This window comes from Siniperca chuatsi, linkage group LG2, assembly GCF_020085105.1.
Source record: "Siniperca chuatsi isolate FFG_IHB_CAS linkage group LG2, ASM2008510v1, whole genome shotgun sequence".
Classification (NCBI taxonomy): domain Eukaryota; kingdom Metazoa; phylum Chordata; class Actinopteri; order Centrarchiformes; family Sinipercidae; genus Siniperca; species Siniperca chuatsi.
Window position 1 is genome coordinate 28,857,941 of NC_058043.1, and position 21,944 is coordinate 28,879,884.

At 37.6% G+C, this 21,944-nt stretch overlaps 1 protein-coding gene across 2 annotated transcripts in view; it reads left to right on the forward strand.

Moving 5' to 3' along the window:
* Positions 1-21,944, forward strand: part of cntn4 (contactin 4) — a 186,356-nt gene that overhangs the window by 79,460 nt on the left and 84,952 nt on the right. For both annotated transcript variants that reach the window (XM_044182712.1, XM_044182722.1), the window contains exon 5: positions 17,006-17,101. In XM_044182712.1, coding sequence (XP_044038647.1) covers positions 17,006-17,101 — 96 coding nt within the window. The remainder of the gene's footprint in view (positions 1-17,005; positions 17,102-21,944) is intronic.

Genomic DNA, 21,944 nt, shown 5'->3' on the forward strand with positions numbered 1-21,944 from the left:
GTGTTCAAACTGGTGCTGTAGTACAGTGTCTGCTCCCTTTGGACACACTTTAACAGTTCTCACTGAAGGTTTCATACGTTTGATGAGTGGTATGTACCTGGGGAGTAGGAACAATGAGGGGTGGTCAGATCGTCCTTGGTGGGGGAGGGGGACAGCTCTGTATGCCGCAGCCATGTTTGTGAAAACATGGTTCAAGGTCTTGTCTCCTCTAATGCAGCAGGAGACATGTTGGTGGAATTTGGGGAGTACAGTCTTCAGGTTGGAGTGGTATAGTCCATTGTTTGCTAATGGCAGTATGCAGTTCTTTCATAGCAAGTTTAGCATTAGCATCAGGAGGGACATATGCTGCAGTCACAACAGTAGATGTAAACTCTCTGGGCAGATAGAAAGGTGTGCACTTAACCATGAGGTATTCTAGGTTAGCAGAGAAGTGATTCTCTATTGTTGCAGTGTCCGTGCACCAAGCTTTGTTTACATAACTGCACAGTCCCCCACCTCTGGTCTTACTGGAGTCATCAGCTGTTGTGCCAACGTAGTGCCACATTAGCTCAATGGCGCTATCAGGAACTCCGCTGTTGAACCATGTTTCTTTGAAAATCATGATGTTGCAGTCCATAATCCTTCATGAATGATGATCTGCAGCCGCAACTCATCCATTTTGTTCACTAGAGACCGAACATGGGTGAGCAAAATGCTGGGTAGAGATGGCCAAAAATTAGTTAGCTTTAGCTTAGCCTTGCTCTCTTCCCCCACATTTGTTTAAGATCTAGACGCCACCTGCAAGCACTTCTCTGGGATGATGCTGGAAAATTGTGAGATCCAATGTCCAAGTTTCTGTCGGCTGTATGGAAGACTGTTCTGAGTAAACAGACTTGAAACAAATAGGCAGATAACTACCAATTCGCAAAATCTGGAGAGATACTGACCCTCACGTTGTGCACGTGCCATCACCTTGGATGCAGAATCAAATTGTTGTCCCAAAACTATTAAACAAATCATTGAGCCACACTGTTGCACTGGGTGACATGTTTTTTCATAACAATGAACATGGGCACTGTCATTTATTTTGAGTCGATCCCACATACACCGTCCAGCTGCTGTAAATATCCACTAGAGCACCAAATGTGTATTAATCCACATTTGAAAATAGTCCCCAACAAATGCACTATTTACTCGTTTAGTTACGTTTGCTAGAAACAGTGCCCATCGGTTTTAGAAAATGACTGAGCCTTCTTTTTAAATGATAGCATTTACAAGTATTTACATCGAGACAGACTAACACATTGTTGTCTTTTCATGGGATTTGTTGACAATAAGAAGAAAATAGGATATCACCAGGCTTTTTCTTTAAGTAGATGGAATACCTGTCCAACAAGATTTACTAAGTCTGGAATCTTTGGATTCATAGTAATGCTATGAATCACTATGCAGTGTGAAATTTGAAGAAATAGATCAGACACAAAATGTAAATAGACTGTATGCTGGATCATTTTGCATAATTAAATTTTTTACAGCTTAAACGTGTGCAGTTTCCTCCTTGCTATAAAAATAGTTTTAGAGAGAAAGGAAAAAACACCTATTCATTGCGACCTGTTCATTTTTACAAGACAAGCAAGACTTGAACAGATTTGTAGTCTAACTGACCCAGGATTAAATTTGATGCTGCAAACTGTACAGCATCTACAGTTGTCTGTGTATGTGTTTCTTTACAAATTAGCTGTGTGATTCAAAGTGAGTATACTTTCTGTTCAGTCCTGAACATCCAACACCTAATTCTACTAACACGCTAAAATTACTGACCAGCTAGTGAACAGAGTGGAGCATTTAGCAGCTAAAGCCACAGATATATTTCTCCGTGTTTGGTGGACACCAAAACTGAGCTAGAGTGAATAATAGATTTACATTCATCAGGTGGACGGAAACACGACTCCAGATGAATCCGAATGTGGCGCCTTGTCTGCCAAACGTGTAAATAGACAACTGCATATTAACATGTTAGCTCTTTCAACTGTATAAGGTCATACTATGTCAAATGTGTGTGTAATATTCAGCTTGTTATACCCAAAAAAACAAAGACAAAAGAACAAATGAATGTATCTTTAACGGTGTTCAGTGATTACATTTCACTGTATCACCAATGTTTTTTGTGAACATTTTGAGTGCTCAGTCCAGTCCCCCATGTTTTAAACATTACACAAATATTTTGATAAAAAACAAAATCTTAACTCAAGGTCTACTTATTAACTTTTTTTAGCGCATTCAACTGCATCTCATAGTCTTTTTCAGAGGATGGAGTTTGCTCAGTATACAGTACTTGCGTAATATACATTTAGCAGCACACATAAGCAGCAATGTAGTCAGAAACACAGAATCGAAAAGCATGTCAGGGTTAAGGTGAAGGTTATCAATAACCCTAGTATGTTCATCAGTAGCCCTGAGTTTTGTGGAAGCGCTCTTTAGCAACTGAATGCCTAAATCCAAAACCAGTGCCATTCAACAACGTGTGAACAGCTGACCTTGTTGAGTGTCTGAGTACTGCACTCCAGAAAAGAATTTTGTTCACTCTTGCTCCCCTGATTAGCACAATGTACCTTAACTTCTCCTTCTGTAGTCTTGTAGCTGTCACAGTGGACAAGACCAAACAAATTCTTGAGGTTTCAATTATCTGAGATTTTTTGACAATAAAAAAAGGCAAACATATCCAAATTATCCTCCAGCATTGTCAATCGATGACCACAATTACTGAGGAAATTCTAAACTAATACTCGTGTATTACTGAGTTACAAATATTTAGAAGCTGTTACATTTCTTACTTAATTAATCAGATCCTGTATTATTATTATTATTATTATTATTATTATTATTATTATTATCATCATTATCATTATTATTATTATTATAGATATCTACCTATGATTTCACATAAAAGGAATGCAGCCAAAAAAAAATTAAAAAGGTTTAGCAAATAAACTAACTTGAATTAACTTGTGCACTAATTGGAATTTGTCAGGTTTTGTTGCTTTAAGAATTTATTATCTGTACATGGGAGGATGAGTGTAATGAAAAATGTTGAGAACTTTGCACGTTTTTAAAGTTGTGGCATATTGTTCAGGTAAAATGTCTAAGTGCAAGAAGTTAAAAAGTATTTGAACATTTATTTCACACATGAGTTAGTGATTCCAAACTGGAATAAACTTCTAGTTTTGTCACAAAAAAATCTATTTAATTTAGAACTTGTCTTAAAATTGATAATGAAATCCTGATAGTTATTGGGAGCAGGAGTTCCTGTTTTCTGGAGAGCATTGTTGTTCAGTGAACCTGCTCTGCCTTCTAATTTAGTCATTTAGTGTGAGGGAATTCTGCCTTTTCTTTAATTAAATAGGCATCAGTGGTGTCTTAATCTTGTTCCTGGTGAGGATCAAGGATCTTTCTAAAATGCATTATTGGTATTGCTGAAGTCACAATGCATTGTCATAGCACGATAATGGTGTTAACTAAATTTTAATTAAATTTTTGCTATAATAATTCCATTCACTTTATATGACTTTAAAATTCACAGTCTTGCTAAAAACAACTGAAAACCCACAGGTTGAATTTACATTTGCAAAGCTGTGTGCAAGTGCTCTGCCTTACTTTCTGAACTTGTTCATATTATATATTCTGTAGACAAGAGTAAACACACTGTATAATGAAACTCTGTTAATCTGCAAAGTGATAGTCCTTGGTTAACACTTGTTAGTCTACATGCTCTACGAGGCCTTCAAGGTTATTCTTTGAAATTGGCGGGACTCCAAATCCTTCAGCATCTTCGTGTCACAAACTTTTGATGGATGATGCTACTCCTCTAGAGGGTTGTGGCTGTCTACCCCCTGAGGCAAGGATAACTGATGGGCAGTGGGCGCTCCCACTCAATACTCGCTGCCCTTGATTAGTATGTCTATTGATTCTATCAGTGATTATGTAAACGATGTAAACCCATAATTCATACTGATGAACAGGCTGTATATTCAATATTGGAATTACAGCGTGGGCCTCTTATACTGGTGGCGCTGAGAGGGCTGTGCTTTGAATGCAATGACGAGCTTATTCAGTGTTGAAGTTTCCACGACTCCATTATATGATCAGAGATGTCAAGAAGGTCCAGCTCTCAAGAAAAACATTCTTAAAAATGGAACTTGCCTCGAAACATATCCTTTTTTGCGTGGGAGTTTATATTCAGTTACTTATATAGTGTCTCATCAGTGTCAGACAAGCTCATATTTTGCTAAGCATATTTGAATATAGGAGTTAAAATTTCTGATGTCACCAATGTAGGCTTTAAAGCCATAAGGGGAAACATGAATACCTCATTTAAATGCAAATAAATCCTCTAGACTCCTCTCAGCTCTTGTGATAATGTGGAGTGAGTATATTGACTTAGTTAATGAGGTGTAAATAGCTAATGGGTGTACTCTGGCTTTTACTTTTTATCTGCAGTACACTATCAAGATATCGCTCTTGAGGACCTGCTATAAGGTGACATAACATACTGTTGACTGTTTTTGATATACATAACATCCAGACGTACAAATAGTTGGGAACTGTGTTTGATGACAGACATTTTTTGAAAGTACAGATGTCATTGTGAAAAAGGCTCAGTAGCATCTGTAATGTCTATGCAACTAAACTGCTTAGAAAATTACAGAACATTGACAATCTTTTATACCTTTTATTCCCTAAAAGTATTTCAATCCTATTACACTGCTTTACATCACTTTCTGTCTAAAGGACAACAATTTGTTGTTAAATCAGAATCAGAATCAGAAATACTTTATTGATCCCCGAAGGGAAACTCTTTGTTACAGCAGCTCGTCTTTACGTCAGTGCACACAGGAGAAAGTTAGTTATCTCATTGCACTTTTCCTATAGAATAGGTCCAGATCGTACTCTTTATAATATTATTTACAGAGACCCAACAAATCTCACCATGAGCAAGCGTTTGGCTACAGTAGCAAGAAAAAACTTCTTTTAAGAGGCAGAAACCTTGGACAGAACCAGACTCAATGGTGGGTGACCATCCACCGCTGCCGTGTTAGGTTTTGATAGAGAAAGAGAGAGGGGTTGAGAGAGAGAGAGGTTTTGGGGGAGGGGGGTTGGGGTGTGGGAAAGGGAAGCACAATGCAAATACCACCCAGTAGAATTGTAATTGTAGTGTTAATATTAATACATTAATAATAATAGGAATGACAGCTATAGGAATAATAATGTAATATTAGTAACAGAGCCAATAACAACAACTGTAGTAGCAGTTGTCGAGCAGGCACACGGCACAGATCCAGTCTCTGCAGCTCTGGAGTCAGAAATACCTGCTGAAAGCGACAGAAGGAGAGAGGAGAAAAACGAGAAGGCACAGAACTACGGGAGAGAGAAGATGTTGAGTTAGTGACATGCAGTAATGGGATAAAAATGCGTACAGATGGAGAAGGAGAGAGGAAAGAGGTGCGTCATGGGAAGTCTCCTGGCAGTCTAGGCCTATAGCAGCATAGCTAAAGGATGGTTCAGGGCTCACCCAAGCCAGCCCTAACTATAAGCTTTATCAAAGAGGAAAGTCTTAAGCCTACTCTTAAATGTGGAGATGGTTAAAATGACTACTTTGCTAAGGTTAGGAGACGTTTATTGTCATGGTTACAGTAATAAATATGTGATTATGGTTATGGAACGACTGGGTCATGGTTTTAAAAAAAAACGTGTTGACTGTCAGTTGGAAATGGGAAACGAATAGCTGTCTCCCATGTTAAAGTCCACCCTGACCTCCTCCCTACACTGACTTTGTCACTCTATAATAACCTCCTTTGCTCCTGACATAATTAATACAACCACTAGAGGGCGCTGTCACTTGAACTTAAACATATGATGTTTTGGGGCACTTATTGAAATGACTGATGCTGTCTTGGAAGGACAGGCTCGTGAAAACAGTTGTAAAAAATATTCTGTGGCTCTAAAGGAGCTTTGTCAAGTCTGAGAAAATAACCTTAATGATGTCATCAGGGTTATGTAGGCAAAAAGCCTGCATTACTAACTGGTGGGAGAGAGTTGGCCATTTCTTGGCAGGGAGGGCATAATGCTGCGTTCACATCATATTCAGACATATTCAGCTTATTCAGGCCATAATTACAAGCAACCGAGTCTCAAAAATCTGTTACGTAAGCCTCAGAGTTGTAATTCCGAGTTGGAGACATTGGGCAACAACATCTCTCACAAAGATCTACAGAAGCGTCAACAGCTGGCAGCTGGAGCTAAATAGAAAACAATATTAGCACTAATACAGTTAGTTACTTTAATTCGGCTAACGTAAAAGCAATTTTACACTGTTTTACACACAGTTTTATGAAAGTACAATACTTAAGTCCTAAAAATGACCCGTTACTGTGTGACTTTTTAAAGAAAATTAGAGCTGGAAGACATTTTAGATTCTCTGTAATAATAATAATAAAATAAATAAACAGAAGTTTGGTTTCATTCCTAAGGCCATAAGACATAAATAGCCACGGTATTATTATTATCATTATTATTATTATTATTGTTATTATTATTACTATTATTATTATTATTATTATTATTATTAGGCTAAGGTAAAAGGAATGGTCATTTTACTCTGTATGTAGTTTGGTAAATGCACTTACGCTCTTTGAGTTCATAGAATTGAACACTGTTGGTCAGCTATGGATTTACCAGTTTTTTAAAGTTTTTTTGTGTGTGAATGAATTGTTTGTCGTGATTTTATGTTTTTATGTGTGCAGCTTGTCTCAAATTGCCCCTAGAGGAATGAATCAAGTATTTTGATTTTAATTGAATTGAATCATTTGGTGTTGAGCAGTCTGATACTGATGAGCAGTTGGCACCTGCTCATCAGTATGAATGTGTGTGAATGGGGTGAATGTGATATGTAGTGTGAAGTGCTTTGAGTGGTCAGAAGACTAGAAAGGCGCTATACAAGTACAGTCCATTTACCATTTATACAGACACACACATTACCTACCTTCCACTTGAAGACAAAGCATCCTTAAGGAGTCGCAGTTTGTAATGAAACTCATAGTCACGGTTGGCCAGGCTTGTTGAAGTATGATAAGTTTGCTGGCATTTGAAAAGCTCAAATGTCTTGGATGTCATCAGCCTAATCTGGATCATTGTTTGTAATGCCAGCCCAAGTTATGCTAATGGATCTAGATGGGACATCACGTTTAGTTGTTCTTAGGCTATTAATCATTGTTAGCCACTTCCCTTTTGAAAATTACACTAGAGCTTTTGTGTAAGCTTGGTGTAGAAAACACGATTTTATAATTTTTTTTATGAAAATTTGAAAGGATATTTACTGCTGTTCCTTTATGTGACACATTTATTGTTATATATGTTATTTGAGATGTTCCTTGCAGGCAAACTGTGGGCTTCCATGCTTTCTTTTGAACTCAAAATGAACATGTGCACAGCTGTGTGTGCTCTGAAAAGCATGCCTTTGGTCAAGCCTCCCCATGATGTCCATGCTGCATCTGAAGGCATTGACCATACTATATTGTTAATTATGCTTTTTGCCATTCTCCTCCAGCCCCTTTCACAACAATGCTTCTTTTGCTCTTTTTTTCGCTGGTGAGAGTGGATGGATGGGGAGGTGGGTGGGGTAGTGTTGGATTTTACCACTATTGCAGCATGCTTTCAGCACGGGTGAGGCCACGTCTGTGGATGTGGACAGGGACAATCAGTGGCTTTAGTGAAGTACACATCGCCCCTTCACAAATCACAACAGCTTTGATCTCATCCAAAAATAATGCCAAAAATACTTTTTTTGGAATAAATTCACTACCTTAGATGTCTCTTGCTCTTGTCTACTTTGTAGGCTTGTATTTTCGGGAGGCTTGGTTGCTTTTATCTAACCTTCTATCGTGCCTTCAGATGAAAGTAAGTGGTGGGGCCACTCAAAAAAAAGCTTCTGTCGCCATTTTGGAGTGGCCAGATTGTTTCGACAAGTCTCAAAAAACAGTATTTTGTCCATCAATTCAATGTGTTTGGTTAAGAAAAGACTGTCTTCCTATTTGTATATTTTTACTGTACTTCCAAGAGTGGAAAAATGACTGATGTACAGCCAAAATAATTAATGTAACTAAAGGTGCAAAAAAAAAGGAGAGCAGATATTTCAGCTACAAGCTCTCATCAGTGTTCTCTGATGAGCAACACCAACCAGAGATAAACCCAACTGATAACAGGGAAGTCAATTAGCCTTGCTACCACATGAATTTCCTTTGAGTGACAGTTAAGAGATAACCAGACATCCGGCGTTCCTTAAAACATTACTGAAAAGTAGCAAATTGTAAAATATGACAAGCTATAAAAATAAATAGCCTAATTTAAGCACAGAGGCCAGATTGAATTCTACACATTTCATAAACCTCCAAGAAAGCATCTTAAATTTAGATCTTTCGACATCTTTGCTCTGTCTTTCCTTTTTAAGCACTTTTATGAGTTGGTCACCGCCAGTGTTTGCCAACTTTTTCACAGCCCAGAAAATATAATTTGGAGGGACAGTGATTTGCAGAGTAAAAATGACTGTAGACAGCAAATTTGTCATCCAATCTATGAACTGCACTCAGATGCTCAAATATTCTGATGGGGAGACTGTGTGTTTTCCAGTAAGGACCAGGGACAAACAAGTTCATAAAACAAATGAGTGAATTTACATGTTATGAGTAGTTTAATCCTGCTGTTCTTTTCCCACTTTGATGGTGTGTAAATAATTCACACTTGAGATGCTGGATACAAGTAACAGACCTCCTACAAATTAAATTACTGAGTGTAGTAGATGTGGTGAAGGCGTTATGGTAGCATATACTTATTTATTCATCAGAATGGAGCCTTTGAATGACAAATTATGTTAAATATTATCTGTCAGAGTGCGTAGCACAAATGGTTTATCATAGAATACCGGGGTAATCAGAAATGACTATTTACTCTTACCAGAATTCAAAATGTGACTTTGAATTAGTCATCTTATTATATCAATAAGAAATACATGCTTGTGGTTTAGTTCACTGATTCCCATCCTTATTGTTTTATGATCCTTTAGAACAAAGTCTTCTCCTTTCAGCTGCTCCCTGTAGGGGTTGCCACAGCGGATCATCTGTTTCCATCTTGCTGGCAAACTGGGCCCCGCCCAACCCTGCATGGAGAGCTGATGGTTATTTGATTTGGCATAGGCTTTTTACGCTGGATGCCCTTCCTGACGCAACCCTATACAGGCTTGGGACCGGTAATTAGGAATGTACTGGCTTGTGCGTTCCCAGTGGCTGGGGAGCAACCCAGGTTCTTGCCCAAGGACACTTCGACATGTGGACAGGAGGAGGTGGGGATCAAACCGCCAGCCACCTGAGCCACAGCCACCCCACTTAGAACAAAGTAATGCAACCAATTTGCACAGGTTGTACATGTCTGTGAGCAGTTTAACCACACTGATTGTTCCTTCTCACACAGTTATTTTGTTTTTTTGAAAATTTCATTGGCCAGAAGAGGTAAAACTATCCACTATTATACAAGGAAAAAGGGAAAGATGAGAGAGATAACTGTGAAAAAAATAAACAAAAATCTGTGTAGGAGAAATATGTTTTTTTTGTCTATACTGTGCTGTTAATATTCTTACATCATCTCAGATTTATCTTGCAATCAGGGTGCTGAGGTCATGAGTACAATTTTTACCCGTTACTAACCCACTCCCCAAAGAAATACTGGACTAGCCACAAAAGACAAAACATTTTTTCTCATTATTCATTCATTCAAGAGTTTCAGCAACTTGTATCTCCCTAAGTAATGGTCCAAAGGCTTCAAACCCTGCCCACACTGCCAGGAATATAATTCTGCTGAAAAAAATGAACAGTCAAATTCACTTATCCTATATAGGTTATAAAACCCCCATCTTCTCAAAAACAATATTTTTAACTGGTTATGAAACTGTCTCAATTGAATACTGATGCCTCTATGTGACCAACATAAGCAAACGAGACCATCAGCAAGGTATTCTAAATGCCTGTCACTGGGTCTGATTCCCTGCGAAACCAGATGAAACGAGTTACCGCACACACCACGCAGACCGTAAGAACCTATGTTTACATTTCGCCAGGCAAAGTTTCGCAGTGAGTAGTACTTTAGCCATATCAAAGGAAGCAGGAGGAGATTTTTCTTTAGAGAATTTTATTTTTCACGTTATATTTTGTGGCTGATACTGGTGAAGGATCAGCAAAGAAAAAAGAAAAGAATTGACCAAAGAACAAAAGAAAGCTTAAAGGGACAGTGATAGAGCAAGGTTGAAAACACGAGTCAACCTTGGTCGGTCATTCAACAGATGGAGAGAATTGCAGGATTTGAAAGGATTCATAACAGATCCTGAATTGGCCCTCTTTCTCCTAGACAGGTAGCCATGCAATTACATTCAACAAAGTGAGGAGCACACAATCTCATAATGTGTCATTATTATTCATCTCGTCAAGATTATGATTACTTTAAGTTTTGGAAATTATTCTCTATTGTTACCATAAGTCAGGTTAGGTGGTGTAGAAATGCAGGACATTTTTTTTTTTTTTTTTTTTTTTTTTTTTTTTGCTGGTTTATTATTATGAATACATAAGATTCCTAGGGAATGTTGATAACTTTAGCTTTCTCAACAAAATTACTATTACCGCGCAAACAAATCTGTTAATTGTAGGCTTACATGTAACCTAGGTGTATGAACGGTACTAAAACAAAGTTTACTTTGTTTCACCATTGTCATATTACAGTTATTAATCTTAAATAGCCACTGTAGCGATATATCCACTTAAATTTTAATATTTGTACTCGTATAAAATCTCTGGGGCACTACTTCCATTTGAAGAAAAATGAAAGTGAAATTCGTGATCATGGTAACAATAAACACATGGTTAACGTTGTGAAACGGTCGTACTTTAGTTAGGTTTAGGCTCCAAAACTACTTCGTTAGGTTTAGGCATCGAAACTACTTGGTTAGGTTTAGAAAAAGCTCACGGTTACAGTTAAAATAAGTAAGTTACATTAATAACTCACAGTAAGTCATGTGACATAAACACATAAGTCATGTGAAGTAAATCACGTGACTTAACTTACGTAGGTTGCATAAGGGGTTAGAATCCCTAACCCTAACCCTTATGTGCGTAACTTAAATTAAGTCAATGTTGACTTTTGGTTTCACACGGGACACAAACCCCGGTCTCCCGGGGTAGATTCAGTACCCTATCTGACATCAAACTCTTATCACAGCAGCAGATGGGAGTTTTGCCTGCTTTTGCAGTGTAGTTTCAGGCGAAGATCTATCAAAACCCAAACTGTCGTTTTGGCTCGGGTTTACTTCATGGCATCCCAGTGAGGTGATACCCATTGGAACATGTGGTAGCAGAACAGGTCAGGTCAGACAGCGGTGTTTCTCTGGTGGTCCTCAGGATGCAAACATCTCTGATGCAAAAGCTGCTGTACTAATTATTCTTGGCAGCTGGCAGGAAGGTGCTATGCACGATTAATCTTGATCCGTTGACTGGTGGCTGCCGTCAGATAGAAGCTCTGCTAAACTTCCTTTCTATACTCGTTTAGATAAACTTGAAAATAATTTTGTTTGTCGATCGACATCACTTTCAAACTACATCAAAGTGAGATTGACTGGAATACAAAAAGGCTCAACGAAAATAAATTAGGCTTGCTTTCACTAAGGTTAAAATACACGCAACTTAGGCAAGAAAGAAAAACGTAGGAAGAAAAAGAAATCTCCGGAGAAAAGATAAAAACTAAGAGGAGCAGCAGTTAGGAGCTCCTTAGGGATGGAGAGCGAATAACAAAGAGAGTGGACAAAAGAGATCTACTGGTTATATCCACTGTTGGTTATAGGCATGAATTGGAGGCGGCGAACTAATAGGTGCTAATAGGTGAGCAGAAGGCTAAACAACAGTTTAATCACTATAATATTATATATATTATTATATTATAATATAACATTCTTATAGGAATCGTATTGGTACCGGGTCTGGAAGATGTCAGAGCGACACTTTTACTATTGAGGAGTGTCAAGTCAGCTTACAAATCCTGAAAAGCCAAGAAAGAACGTTGATTCAAATCCCAGAGGAATTTAGCAAGGCCATAAACAGTTCCTCCCTTTTTTGCCGTCTCAAAACACTCCCCTCCAGTCCATGTGTCTGGATGACGGAATTTGAAGACTAAGAGGTTGCTCCCTACACCACAAATACATATATTACCTCATTGCTATGCATCCTGCAAACAGCTATGTTTACAAAAGAAAAATAGTATTAAAAAAAAGTTGTGTCTTTCTTTCACTCGCTTCCAAATCAAAAGCATGCGCTAGCCAGGTCAAGATTTACAACACGAGACACTGGAAACACTACCGCTTTTGTCCTCAGGGGCTGCTAAAATCAACACAAAATGAAAGTTCCTTGTAGTTGCTTTAAGTAAAAGTATCAATACCACTTTGTAAACTACAGAAATATTATCAACAAAATGTACTTAAACTAGCAAAAATAAAAGCAAAAATAAAAGTACTCACTCAGAACATTTGTGTTATGTCATCGTGTTAAGTAGTTGATGTGGAGCTAAATTTAAGTAATTTATATGCTGTTAAACCTGAAATTGTGGACACAAAATTGACACATTATTACGTTTTATAAGTTGATATGTTAAAATTGTTAGCATTCTTTCAGTCGTGTTTCTGGCCATGTGATGAATCTAAATCTGAAATTCAGTCTTTTTTAGCTGTGATTTTGGTCTCTACCAACTCCTGAGTGAAATATCTTGCTCTTTAGCTGCTAAATGCTCCACTGTGGCAGCTGGTCGCTAACTGTGTCTGATACTGAGCAGTGGGTTTTTAGAGCTTTTTCTCTGCTGTCTGCTCGGGCAGAAAACGATGCTATGAGAGTGGGGAGAGTGAACCAAAACAGTAAAGTTGTGGGCTGGACAGCTAAACAATGAGCTGAAACTCGCTATAAAGCTCTGTAAAGGTGAAGGGAGCTGCAGATTTAGATGATAATTCTCTGTAGGTTTATCACTACAAGCAATATTATAAAAAATATTGATTATAGCTGTTTTAAGCTATAAAAAATCATCGTGTTTTTTTTATTAAACATATATTTTGTATGCAAAATCTGAAGTAGATACAGCTGTCAAATAAATGTAGTAAAGAAAAAAGTACAACATTGCCCTCTGAAATGTAGTGGAGTTGAAGTATCAAGTAGCATAAAGTGGAAATAACCGAGTAAATGCAACTACCACAAAATTGTACTTACAGTACATGAGTAAATGTTCTTAGTTACTTTCCACCACTGCTCCATTGTAGCTACAGCCCTGCTTGCAATATTTCCTATCCCCGGGTTGACCACCTCAGATGTAGTTCAGTGGTTCTTTGGAGGGTATATAGGCATTGTAGGTGATGCTTATCAAGTAAACACTACTACTGTATCTTGCTCTCGAGTTCACTGTCAATGTAACAAAAAAGCCTTGTGTCTTTTATGTCTAAAAACTTGTATCATGATCATTATCATTATTCTAGCAAAGTAACATTCAGCATTTGAGAACTTTGAGAATTTGGTAAAGTTGGAGCCATATACTCAACTGTTCAGAAATCCTGTTTTATTATATATTTTTATGATCACCAAACTACACCAAACTACTTCCTCAGTAGGCGGTGGCTGTCTCATTCTCTTTCAGTTTATCTCTTAAAGTTTGGAGTCCTTCATTTTCACACACCTGCGCTTCTTCTACAAAAACACAAACAGTCCTTGATGAAACCCACTGCAGCACAGTGGCTTGGTTTCTGTTGCAGCTGGTGGGCAACTGGAACACAAACACTACCAGTTACAATCAGCTCCTGGGGGCTCATACTCCATCGACACGGCTAGTTGTGAGGCAACATGCCTCGCTTTGTTACACATTCTCAGCAGTGGACTTATAAAAGTGTGTTTTGACAACTTGCTTTTAAATGTGGAGTAATCCATAGTGTCCTCTGCGTGTATACACCAGGAAAGCATTTGGGCTGTCCAAAATGCTTTTCTCAGCTCCTGTATCTGAATAAACTGAGGTGCAAACACCCCAGAGGCACAGAGAGGAAAACAAAAGCAAAATCTTGCTGCAGTTTTTTTGCTAGCCACAAACTTCACAATAAATCTACTGTAGTGATACCAAGGAGACTGGAAGGTATTTTGGACATTATAGATACTCTATCTGGATCAATAAATGGAAACAGGGTCAAAAATCGGTGGTCCTCTTTCAAATGCAGCACTCACATACTGTTTTAAATAAATAAATTCCAGGTAATATTATAGTGAATTATTTTAAAGGTGGCATATATAAATGTCTCCATATAACTTGAACAAGAGTTTTTGCATCCAGTTTTTACATCCCTGAGGTAGACACATCAGACTGACCCTAAAGTGCAAATCTGGCATCAATCTTTAGAAAAATATTAAGAGTGTTAAATAGCTATTAGTCAAATTATGCTCGGTTAAGAAGAGATTTACGTTTAAAGAAATAATTAAAGGCTGCTGCTTAATTGACTTGTCCTGCAGCCAATATGACATATATTAACTGACCTTATAGTCCTCTTCATAAATCAGTGAGCCCAATAATTTTGCATTAAGATCACTTGAAGCTGAACTAATCAGTAATCTCATTTGAAAGTGGATTGGTTGCAGTTTTGCAACGAGTAGGTCTGCAAAGAGAGCACTCATGTCAGCACCGCCGCTCGCAGTGACTTGAGAATATGTTGCATATTACAGAGCAAGGTTAATTAAGGTTAACTAATCCAATTTGGACAATATGTATGGATAAATTTGAAACCCTATCACTTGTCTTCATATATTAATTTACTGTTGTCTATTCTTTTATTAAAAGCACATTTATTACAAAAAAAATAGAACAAAGTAAAATAAATGAGAATAATCAAATACTACAAATTGTAGTAACTGATTTATATTTTCCTGCTATTTCTTTCAAATATCTGTACATCATTATATTAAATTGCCTTACTGTTCTCAGATTTAAGTAGTTCCAGTAGGAACATATTTATCCCCCTCCAACCCAAGTTATCAGTACAGACATGAAGCCTCCATGTGATGTGTGAATTACATTTACTGAGCTCTACCAGGATATACACATATATGTACTTTTGGTGTCAAAACCATACCAGGAATAGCTTTGTAATGTTCAGCGTTGGTGTGCGTGATGGATGAAAGGTAACCTGTTTACCACTGGAGCTATTAAAATCCCTCATGTGTGACCCGCCACAGCCGTCTCTGCTTAGCAGCAGGGCTGCAGATTGCTGTTTGGCTCATATTAGTGGGTGTGTGTCACTATTGATTTCAACTCTTTTTTTTCATAATGCATTTAGCTCATGCAGGACTTCCATTCATTATTTGGAATATGCAATTACTACAGTACAGTAATAGTCATGATTCTTTTCATTTTCTCACTCTCCTCCAGTGTGCAAATATTTAGCAGGTAAAACTGCTGTCCTCTGCTACATGCAACATGCCTAACATGCCTCACTGAATATGACTTTTAAAATCAGGAAAAGAAATTAAAACACATAAATAATATAAAACCAAGGAAGGAGGCACTACTTGGATCTGACTGTGATGTAAACAAAGCAGGTGCTCCTGATGCACTGGGAGGCAACCAATAAGTGCCTTTCCATCCACCTGTTTTTATGCGCATTTTCATTTTGCACTTAAAAAAACACCTGGAAACACTGGGAATTTGAGGCAAAAAAACTCAAAATATCTCAAAAAAGCATTTATGCTTGGCTGAGGTGGAAAAGTTGGTGTATCAATAAAAACTAAATGCAAGTGCAATGGAAACACACTTAGCGGATAAATTATGATGTACATGAAGCATGTGACTTAACGTCCACTGAAGCTTCTGCTCCACTGAAGAGACAAAAAATAGCAGCAGACGAAAACATCAGATCTGTGTGAGGTGATGAGGAGACTGTAACCTTCCTCAAATTAATACATGAAACAAAACATAAATGCCATATTTCTATCACGTTTTCCACATTGTCCGTTCGAAGTTTGACTGGTGCACTGGTTTAAATACATATAAATACAACATATGATATTATCTAGATTTACTTACATACATAGACATAGTTGTTTGTTTTGGGCTCTTGGTGCTTTACTAGCGCACTTTTTCAAATCCCTTAGATTCAACCCTTGTAGAAAATCTGGGTTTTTTCATCTTCTCAGCATTTATTTAATCTACCTGGTGGTGCTGCTTTCCATAAAATTCTCAACTTTTAAAAGATGTTAACCAGTTATTGCTGTCTTCTTCCAGCAAAAGTCCCCATTGGGACCCTTTAATTCACTTGTTTCTGATACTTGTGGCGCCATCACAGTGAGTCTTGGATACAATGTACACAGACACACACAGGGGGTGAATTGGCCTGAGGCAAAGCCAAAGGCTGTTTACCACCCAAAAAAATCTTCACTCTTGAAAATGTTCCTTACACTAGCATAGATACAGAGAGGATAATGGTGTTGCTGTATTTGTATATAATTTGTTTATGAGGGTGCTGCAGTGGTTCAGTGGTTTGCACTGCTGTCTCACACAGAGTGTGGGTTTGAACCTTGGCCCTTGGAGTTTACAAGAACTGTATTTGTCAGGGTTAAGTCTCAGTTTCTTCCCACAGTCCAAAGAAATATAGGCCAGGAACTGTCTCGTACTGTGTGAGTGTGTGGTGTGTTTATCTGTGTGAGCTCTATAATAAACTGCCAACCTGTTGTGAGTGTTTCCCCTCCTGCTGCATGCTGCTTTAGGCTCCACGGGCTGTGTGACCTTGAATAGGAATAAGAAACAAGAACAACAGAAGTGAGAAAAAACAATAATTTGTTCATGACGGCGCTTTCATGTATTCAAGGATCAGATGTATCAGCCTCTGACTTGTGGGATATTTTATTTACTGCTGTTTTTTATTTTTCAGACTTGGAAAACTTCAAGACTCACAGAAGAAGCTCTGTATCAGTCCGTGAAGGTCAAGGAGTGGTTCTGCTGTGCGGCCCTCCACCACATTCTGGAGGTAAAACAATACATTCTCATTTTTACATGTGCATTCTTTTGAACCCAGCTGGTAAGCACACAATGAAAATTAGGGGCTGGCTGACTGAAGAACAAAATGTGAATGAGATTGTAATGTTTGAAATGTTTTCAGATGGGTATTTTCAGTTTATGATCCAGCTGTTTCAATGGCACCTTTGACTTAGTAATCAAGACCTTACTGAAAGATTTCCAAGTGATTCTTGCATTGCTTAAGTGTGATCAGTCTTGGTTAGGCCATAGGAAGTGCGGCAGCCTCACTGTCAGGAGCCTACAGCTGAGTGTGCTTTGATTAGAGTATTTTTCTGCCTCATTTCAATGTCAGCTGAATTAACTATTATGTAGCCCTATTTATTCATCATTGTTTGTTCTCATGCTAAAGGCAAACAATGCCCTGGATGAATTATATAAGGTATAATAAGGTACAAATAATATGCTAATCTGCTTTCTTGCCTATAGTTACATGAGAAAATCAGTAATCTTATATATGTACTAAATGCTAAACTAGAGCCAGGATTAACTTGGTTTAGCATAGCATAAAAACTGGACAGCTAGCCAGGTTCTGTCCAAAGTCACAATGAAATGGACGGTAGAGCATCTTTAGCTTCTGTAATGTGACATATTTCCAAGTGAAACTGAATATGTGAGCAGGGTATAGCTATGAGAAGGATTTAAATCCATTGTCTAGTAGAACAGACTGCCAGTTTGCCTCTACTTACACCTCCCATCAGCGTTGTTAGATCAGGAGGCAGAGAACGAGAGAGAAATGATTAAACCAGACTCAATCGAGCTCTTTTGGAAATGTAAACAAAGTTTTTGCCAGCTGATGTCCAAACACACACCTCTCACCCATGATATCTCTACTTGGACCCATAAACTAGAGGCCAAGTGTGGTGTATATGATATATGCTAGTTGTACCAAATCACATTTTCATATTGGATACATTCATGTATATGCCCCCTATTTGCCTACCAGCACCTGTAATGCTCACTAATTAACATGTTATATATCTTGTTGTTTAATCCATACAAAAACCAAAGTGTAAAAATGGCAAGTTGTGGTTTTCGGGGGGTTATGCACTGGACTGTATTTTCGCCGAGCCAATGACTTCCAGCTAGCCAGGCTGTTTCTTTCTGCTTTCAGACTTTATGCTAAGATAAGCTAACCATCTCCAGGCTCCAAGCTTCACCTTAAACATACAGACATGAGTGATATTGATTTTCTGATCTAACTCTCTGCAGGAAAGTGAATAAGTGTATTCTTTTAAAACACTACAAAGGTAGCTCTGTGCAAACATGCCTACTATTTTTTCTTCAGCTGCTACACACTCGAGCAACATGTGGCATGAATTGGATGCACCATGGGGCTGGTATGAGGCTAAATTTATTAATTAAAACTTTTCATTTTCCAGCACAGTTCTTCATATTTTCTGTATAATTGCAGCAGATGTGTCCTTTCGTAGCTTCTTCACTTCTCTGTCTGGGACTGCTAAATGCAACTGCTGCTTGGATTATATTTCCCCAACTGACAGCCACCTAACAGATATCACTAATTAATGCATTGGTCTGCTGTGGTAAAAATGCTGCTTGCCTGGAATTGATTGTAATTGTTTGGAGCTTGTATCCTTTTGAGGTTTTACCTGGTGAAAGCTTGGCAAGCTCAGTGGCAATCTGAAATTTTAGATTTATTTGCCAATAGTTCTGTTGACACACCTGTATTTGATTGTTTTCTGTACTGTGAACAGTTGCTTCACTGACTCTGATTTCATATCTGCCCATTTGTGCTGAAGTAATCCAATTTAGGTTTGATTTTTAAGACCAACGGGGAAATAATTCCAACATATCAGGCATCTTCAGGCACATGAAAAGCCCCCTCAAGACACTTGTCTCCTCTCTAATATACAGAGCCAATACAACCTGTCAATTAGAAGTCCATTTTAGTGAGTTACATCTCTCAGCTGTAATAGAAGCTACTATTACCATGACATTCAGCTGGATAAACTAACTAGTCACTTGGATGTTTTTGTGGTCATTTTTGCATTAAGTAGATGCAGTAAACACAGTGTGTTTTGATGTGTCTTCAATTTACACTGGCTCATCTTGCCCCAAAGCCCTGACATGTAATGTTTAAAATTTAGCTTTGTTTAAGCATATTTACCTCACTGTTTTAGAACCTTTAATGAGAATCTGGCATGAAGAGCAACCTTGAAATTTCACCAAAATCACCATGAAACCTTTATCTGTCAGTACATACTGTAACATACTGTATATCAGCACACAACAATATACAGTATTCAGCTCCAGTTACAGAACATCTATCCATTCAAAAACCAGAAAGAATGAAACAGAAAACAGACACCAAAAAAGATTCAACAGGCTTCCCCACAAATCCTGGCCAGACTGTTGGCACTAAACACACATTTTACACACACAAACACACAAATATACACACAAACACACGTTCAGCCAAGCTGCTGGTCAGAGCATCAGAGTATTCAAACTGGCAACACTGAAAAGCAATCAATCTGCAGGCAAAGAACTAAGTGTTTTGCCACTACTGGTTTTCTTTGTTGACCTGTTATGTTGCTTTTGTTACATCTAAACTGGCATTTGCTTGCAGCAAGGAATACTGCCCATAATCTGGCAACATAGATTTGTTTCTTCCACGTCATGCTGAAACCAAAATGACTGCCTTTAAATTTAAGTTAGGATATCTGTTTACCAGAAAATCATTAGTCAGCAAATTGAAGTTTCATTTTATATTTTGAATTCATTTACATTTAATTGGCCTGGAAAGGAAATGAGTGGCATGAAATATATTTAATACAATTTTGTCTTCCTACACTAAATTATACTCGGTGATTGCTCACCCTGTAGAGCACTCGATGCTTTGTTTACTGATTGTAGATGGTAGGCTACAACCTGTAACTAGATGTTACAAATATATCATTGGTATATCATTTAATCTACCTGATCATATTTGTTTCATGTACATTTAGTGCTTGTTTTGAAATTGGACAGATTTTTTTATTTATTTGTATTTACTTTTACTTTTTTCCTTTTGTCTTTTGAAAACACTTTATTTTGTAGTTTTAATTATTGAAGGACCATACCAGTTTGTCACTTTTAGCTCCTTAAATGGTAAGGCTGGCAATATTCTTTATTTTTCTTCTTGTCATCAAATCCTATGGAGAGACCAAAGCCAATAATGAAGTGATCCTACTAACAAGTATTGTCTTTGTATCCAAACCCTGATCTATTTTATTCCTCTGTGCTGTAGAGCTGTGTTGTTGTTCAAAAACTATTAAAAACACATCAATATGCCACACTGTTGCACTGGGTGACATGTTCCTTCATTACCATAAACACACACATTATAGTTTATTTTGACTCAATCCTGTCCTGCTGCTGTAAATACTCAGTAAAGCACCAAATGTATATAAATCTGCTGCTGAAAATAGTCCCTAATAAATGCAGTTTGAGTAACGTTTGCTAAAAACTACAGTTCCCCACTGCTCTAGGTAATTACTGTGCCTTTTTGTAAAATGAAACTATAAATTTGTGACCTTTTCTGTATGAAGGAATGGGCTTGGGACAGAGAGCCACAGACAGGAAGTCAGAAAGTACTAACGCAATGTTGGTTTGCTCTTTTCATGGGATTTGTTAAGAAAAGCATTAGCACTATTCTTTAACTACAAATTGTGTATACATTATATTAATGGTGACAATTTTTAAATGCATGATGTATAATTTCATATTTTTGGATGTATTGTTCTTACTGTTTAGCCACTGGTTTTATTTCATCATAGTAAAACATGAAAATCAATGATCAGACTCTTAAAACGTTGTTGAATTGTGTAATCCATTACACTGTATTCACTTCATTGGTCTGTATTGCAATTTCAGTTACATTATTTTTATGAGCTAAAGCTATGAGGACTTTTCAAAGAAACCTTCATTTCATTGGCAGATCAATTAGATTTTGCTAATTGATGCAGATTGTCATGTTATACAGAAATAAATGAAAGATGTTTGGAGGAGTAGAATAAATACATTTACATTTCTTAAATGCAGCAGCATGGTTTGCAAAATGGTCAGCTAATGGTTAAAACTTGCGAAACCATTGATTCAGTATGGTGCTTCAAAAGTAAACAGTCTTAAAGTTCATGTATGCTCTTAATAAATTCAATTTCATTGCTTTTATGATCAGAAACAATTTAATATATTGGACAATAGTCAGGCTGCGGTGCCTCAAACAAAAGGCTTTTTCATGCTTTACTAGGGGCAAGAATTCAGGAAGTAGCTCAGTCATCAATCTCAGTTACATTATTATTTTATTGCAGATCTGTTTGGCCTGTCAGAACATATGCAGTGGTTTATGTTTTCACATAAATTCACTGAAACAAGATGACTAATGAGGAAAAGGCCAACTACAACACCATGATATGAGAAAATGCACCCAGGATGTGAGGAAATATAAAAATCTGCAGGCAGCCAAAAAGAGAATGAAAAGTGATGATGATAATGACATACAATTTTATATTCATGGAATGTATTTTTCTTGACTCTGAGGGCTATTTGACCTGGGGAGAAGACTAACAATTTACAATTGATCAAAATAAATGTGAAAGTTTGTGTTGTTCAGTTTGTTTGTGTAGGTGACACCGTCCTGTTATGGGTGACGGCTATTACAAGGTCCTATTCGTGAGCCAATTTCCTTGCTTCTGAATAGAGAGAATATTGGACAGTTTCATGTTGCATCAGGTTGCTTTGAGCAGGTATAATAAAGCAAAGCAACCCTACCCCAAACCCTGAATAGCTAACCA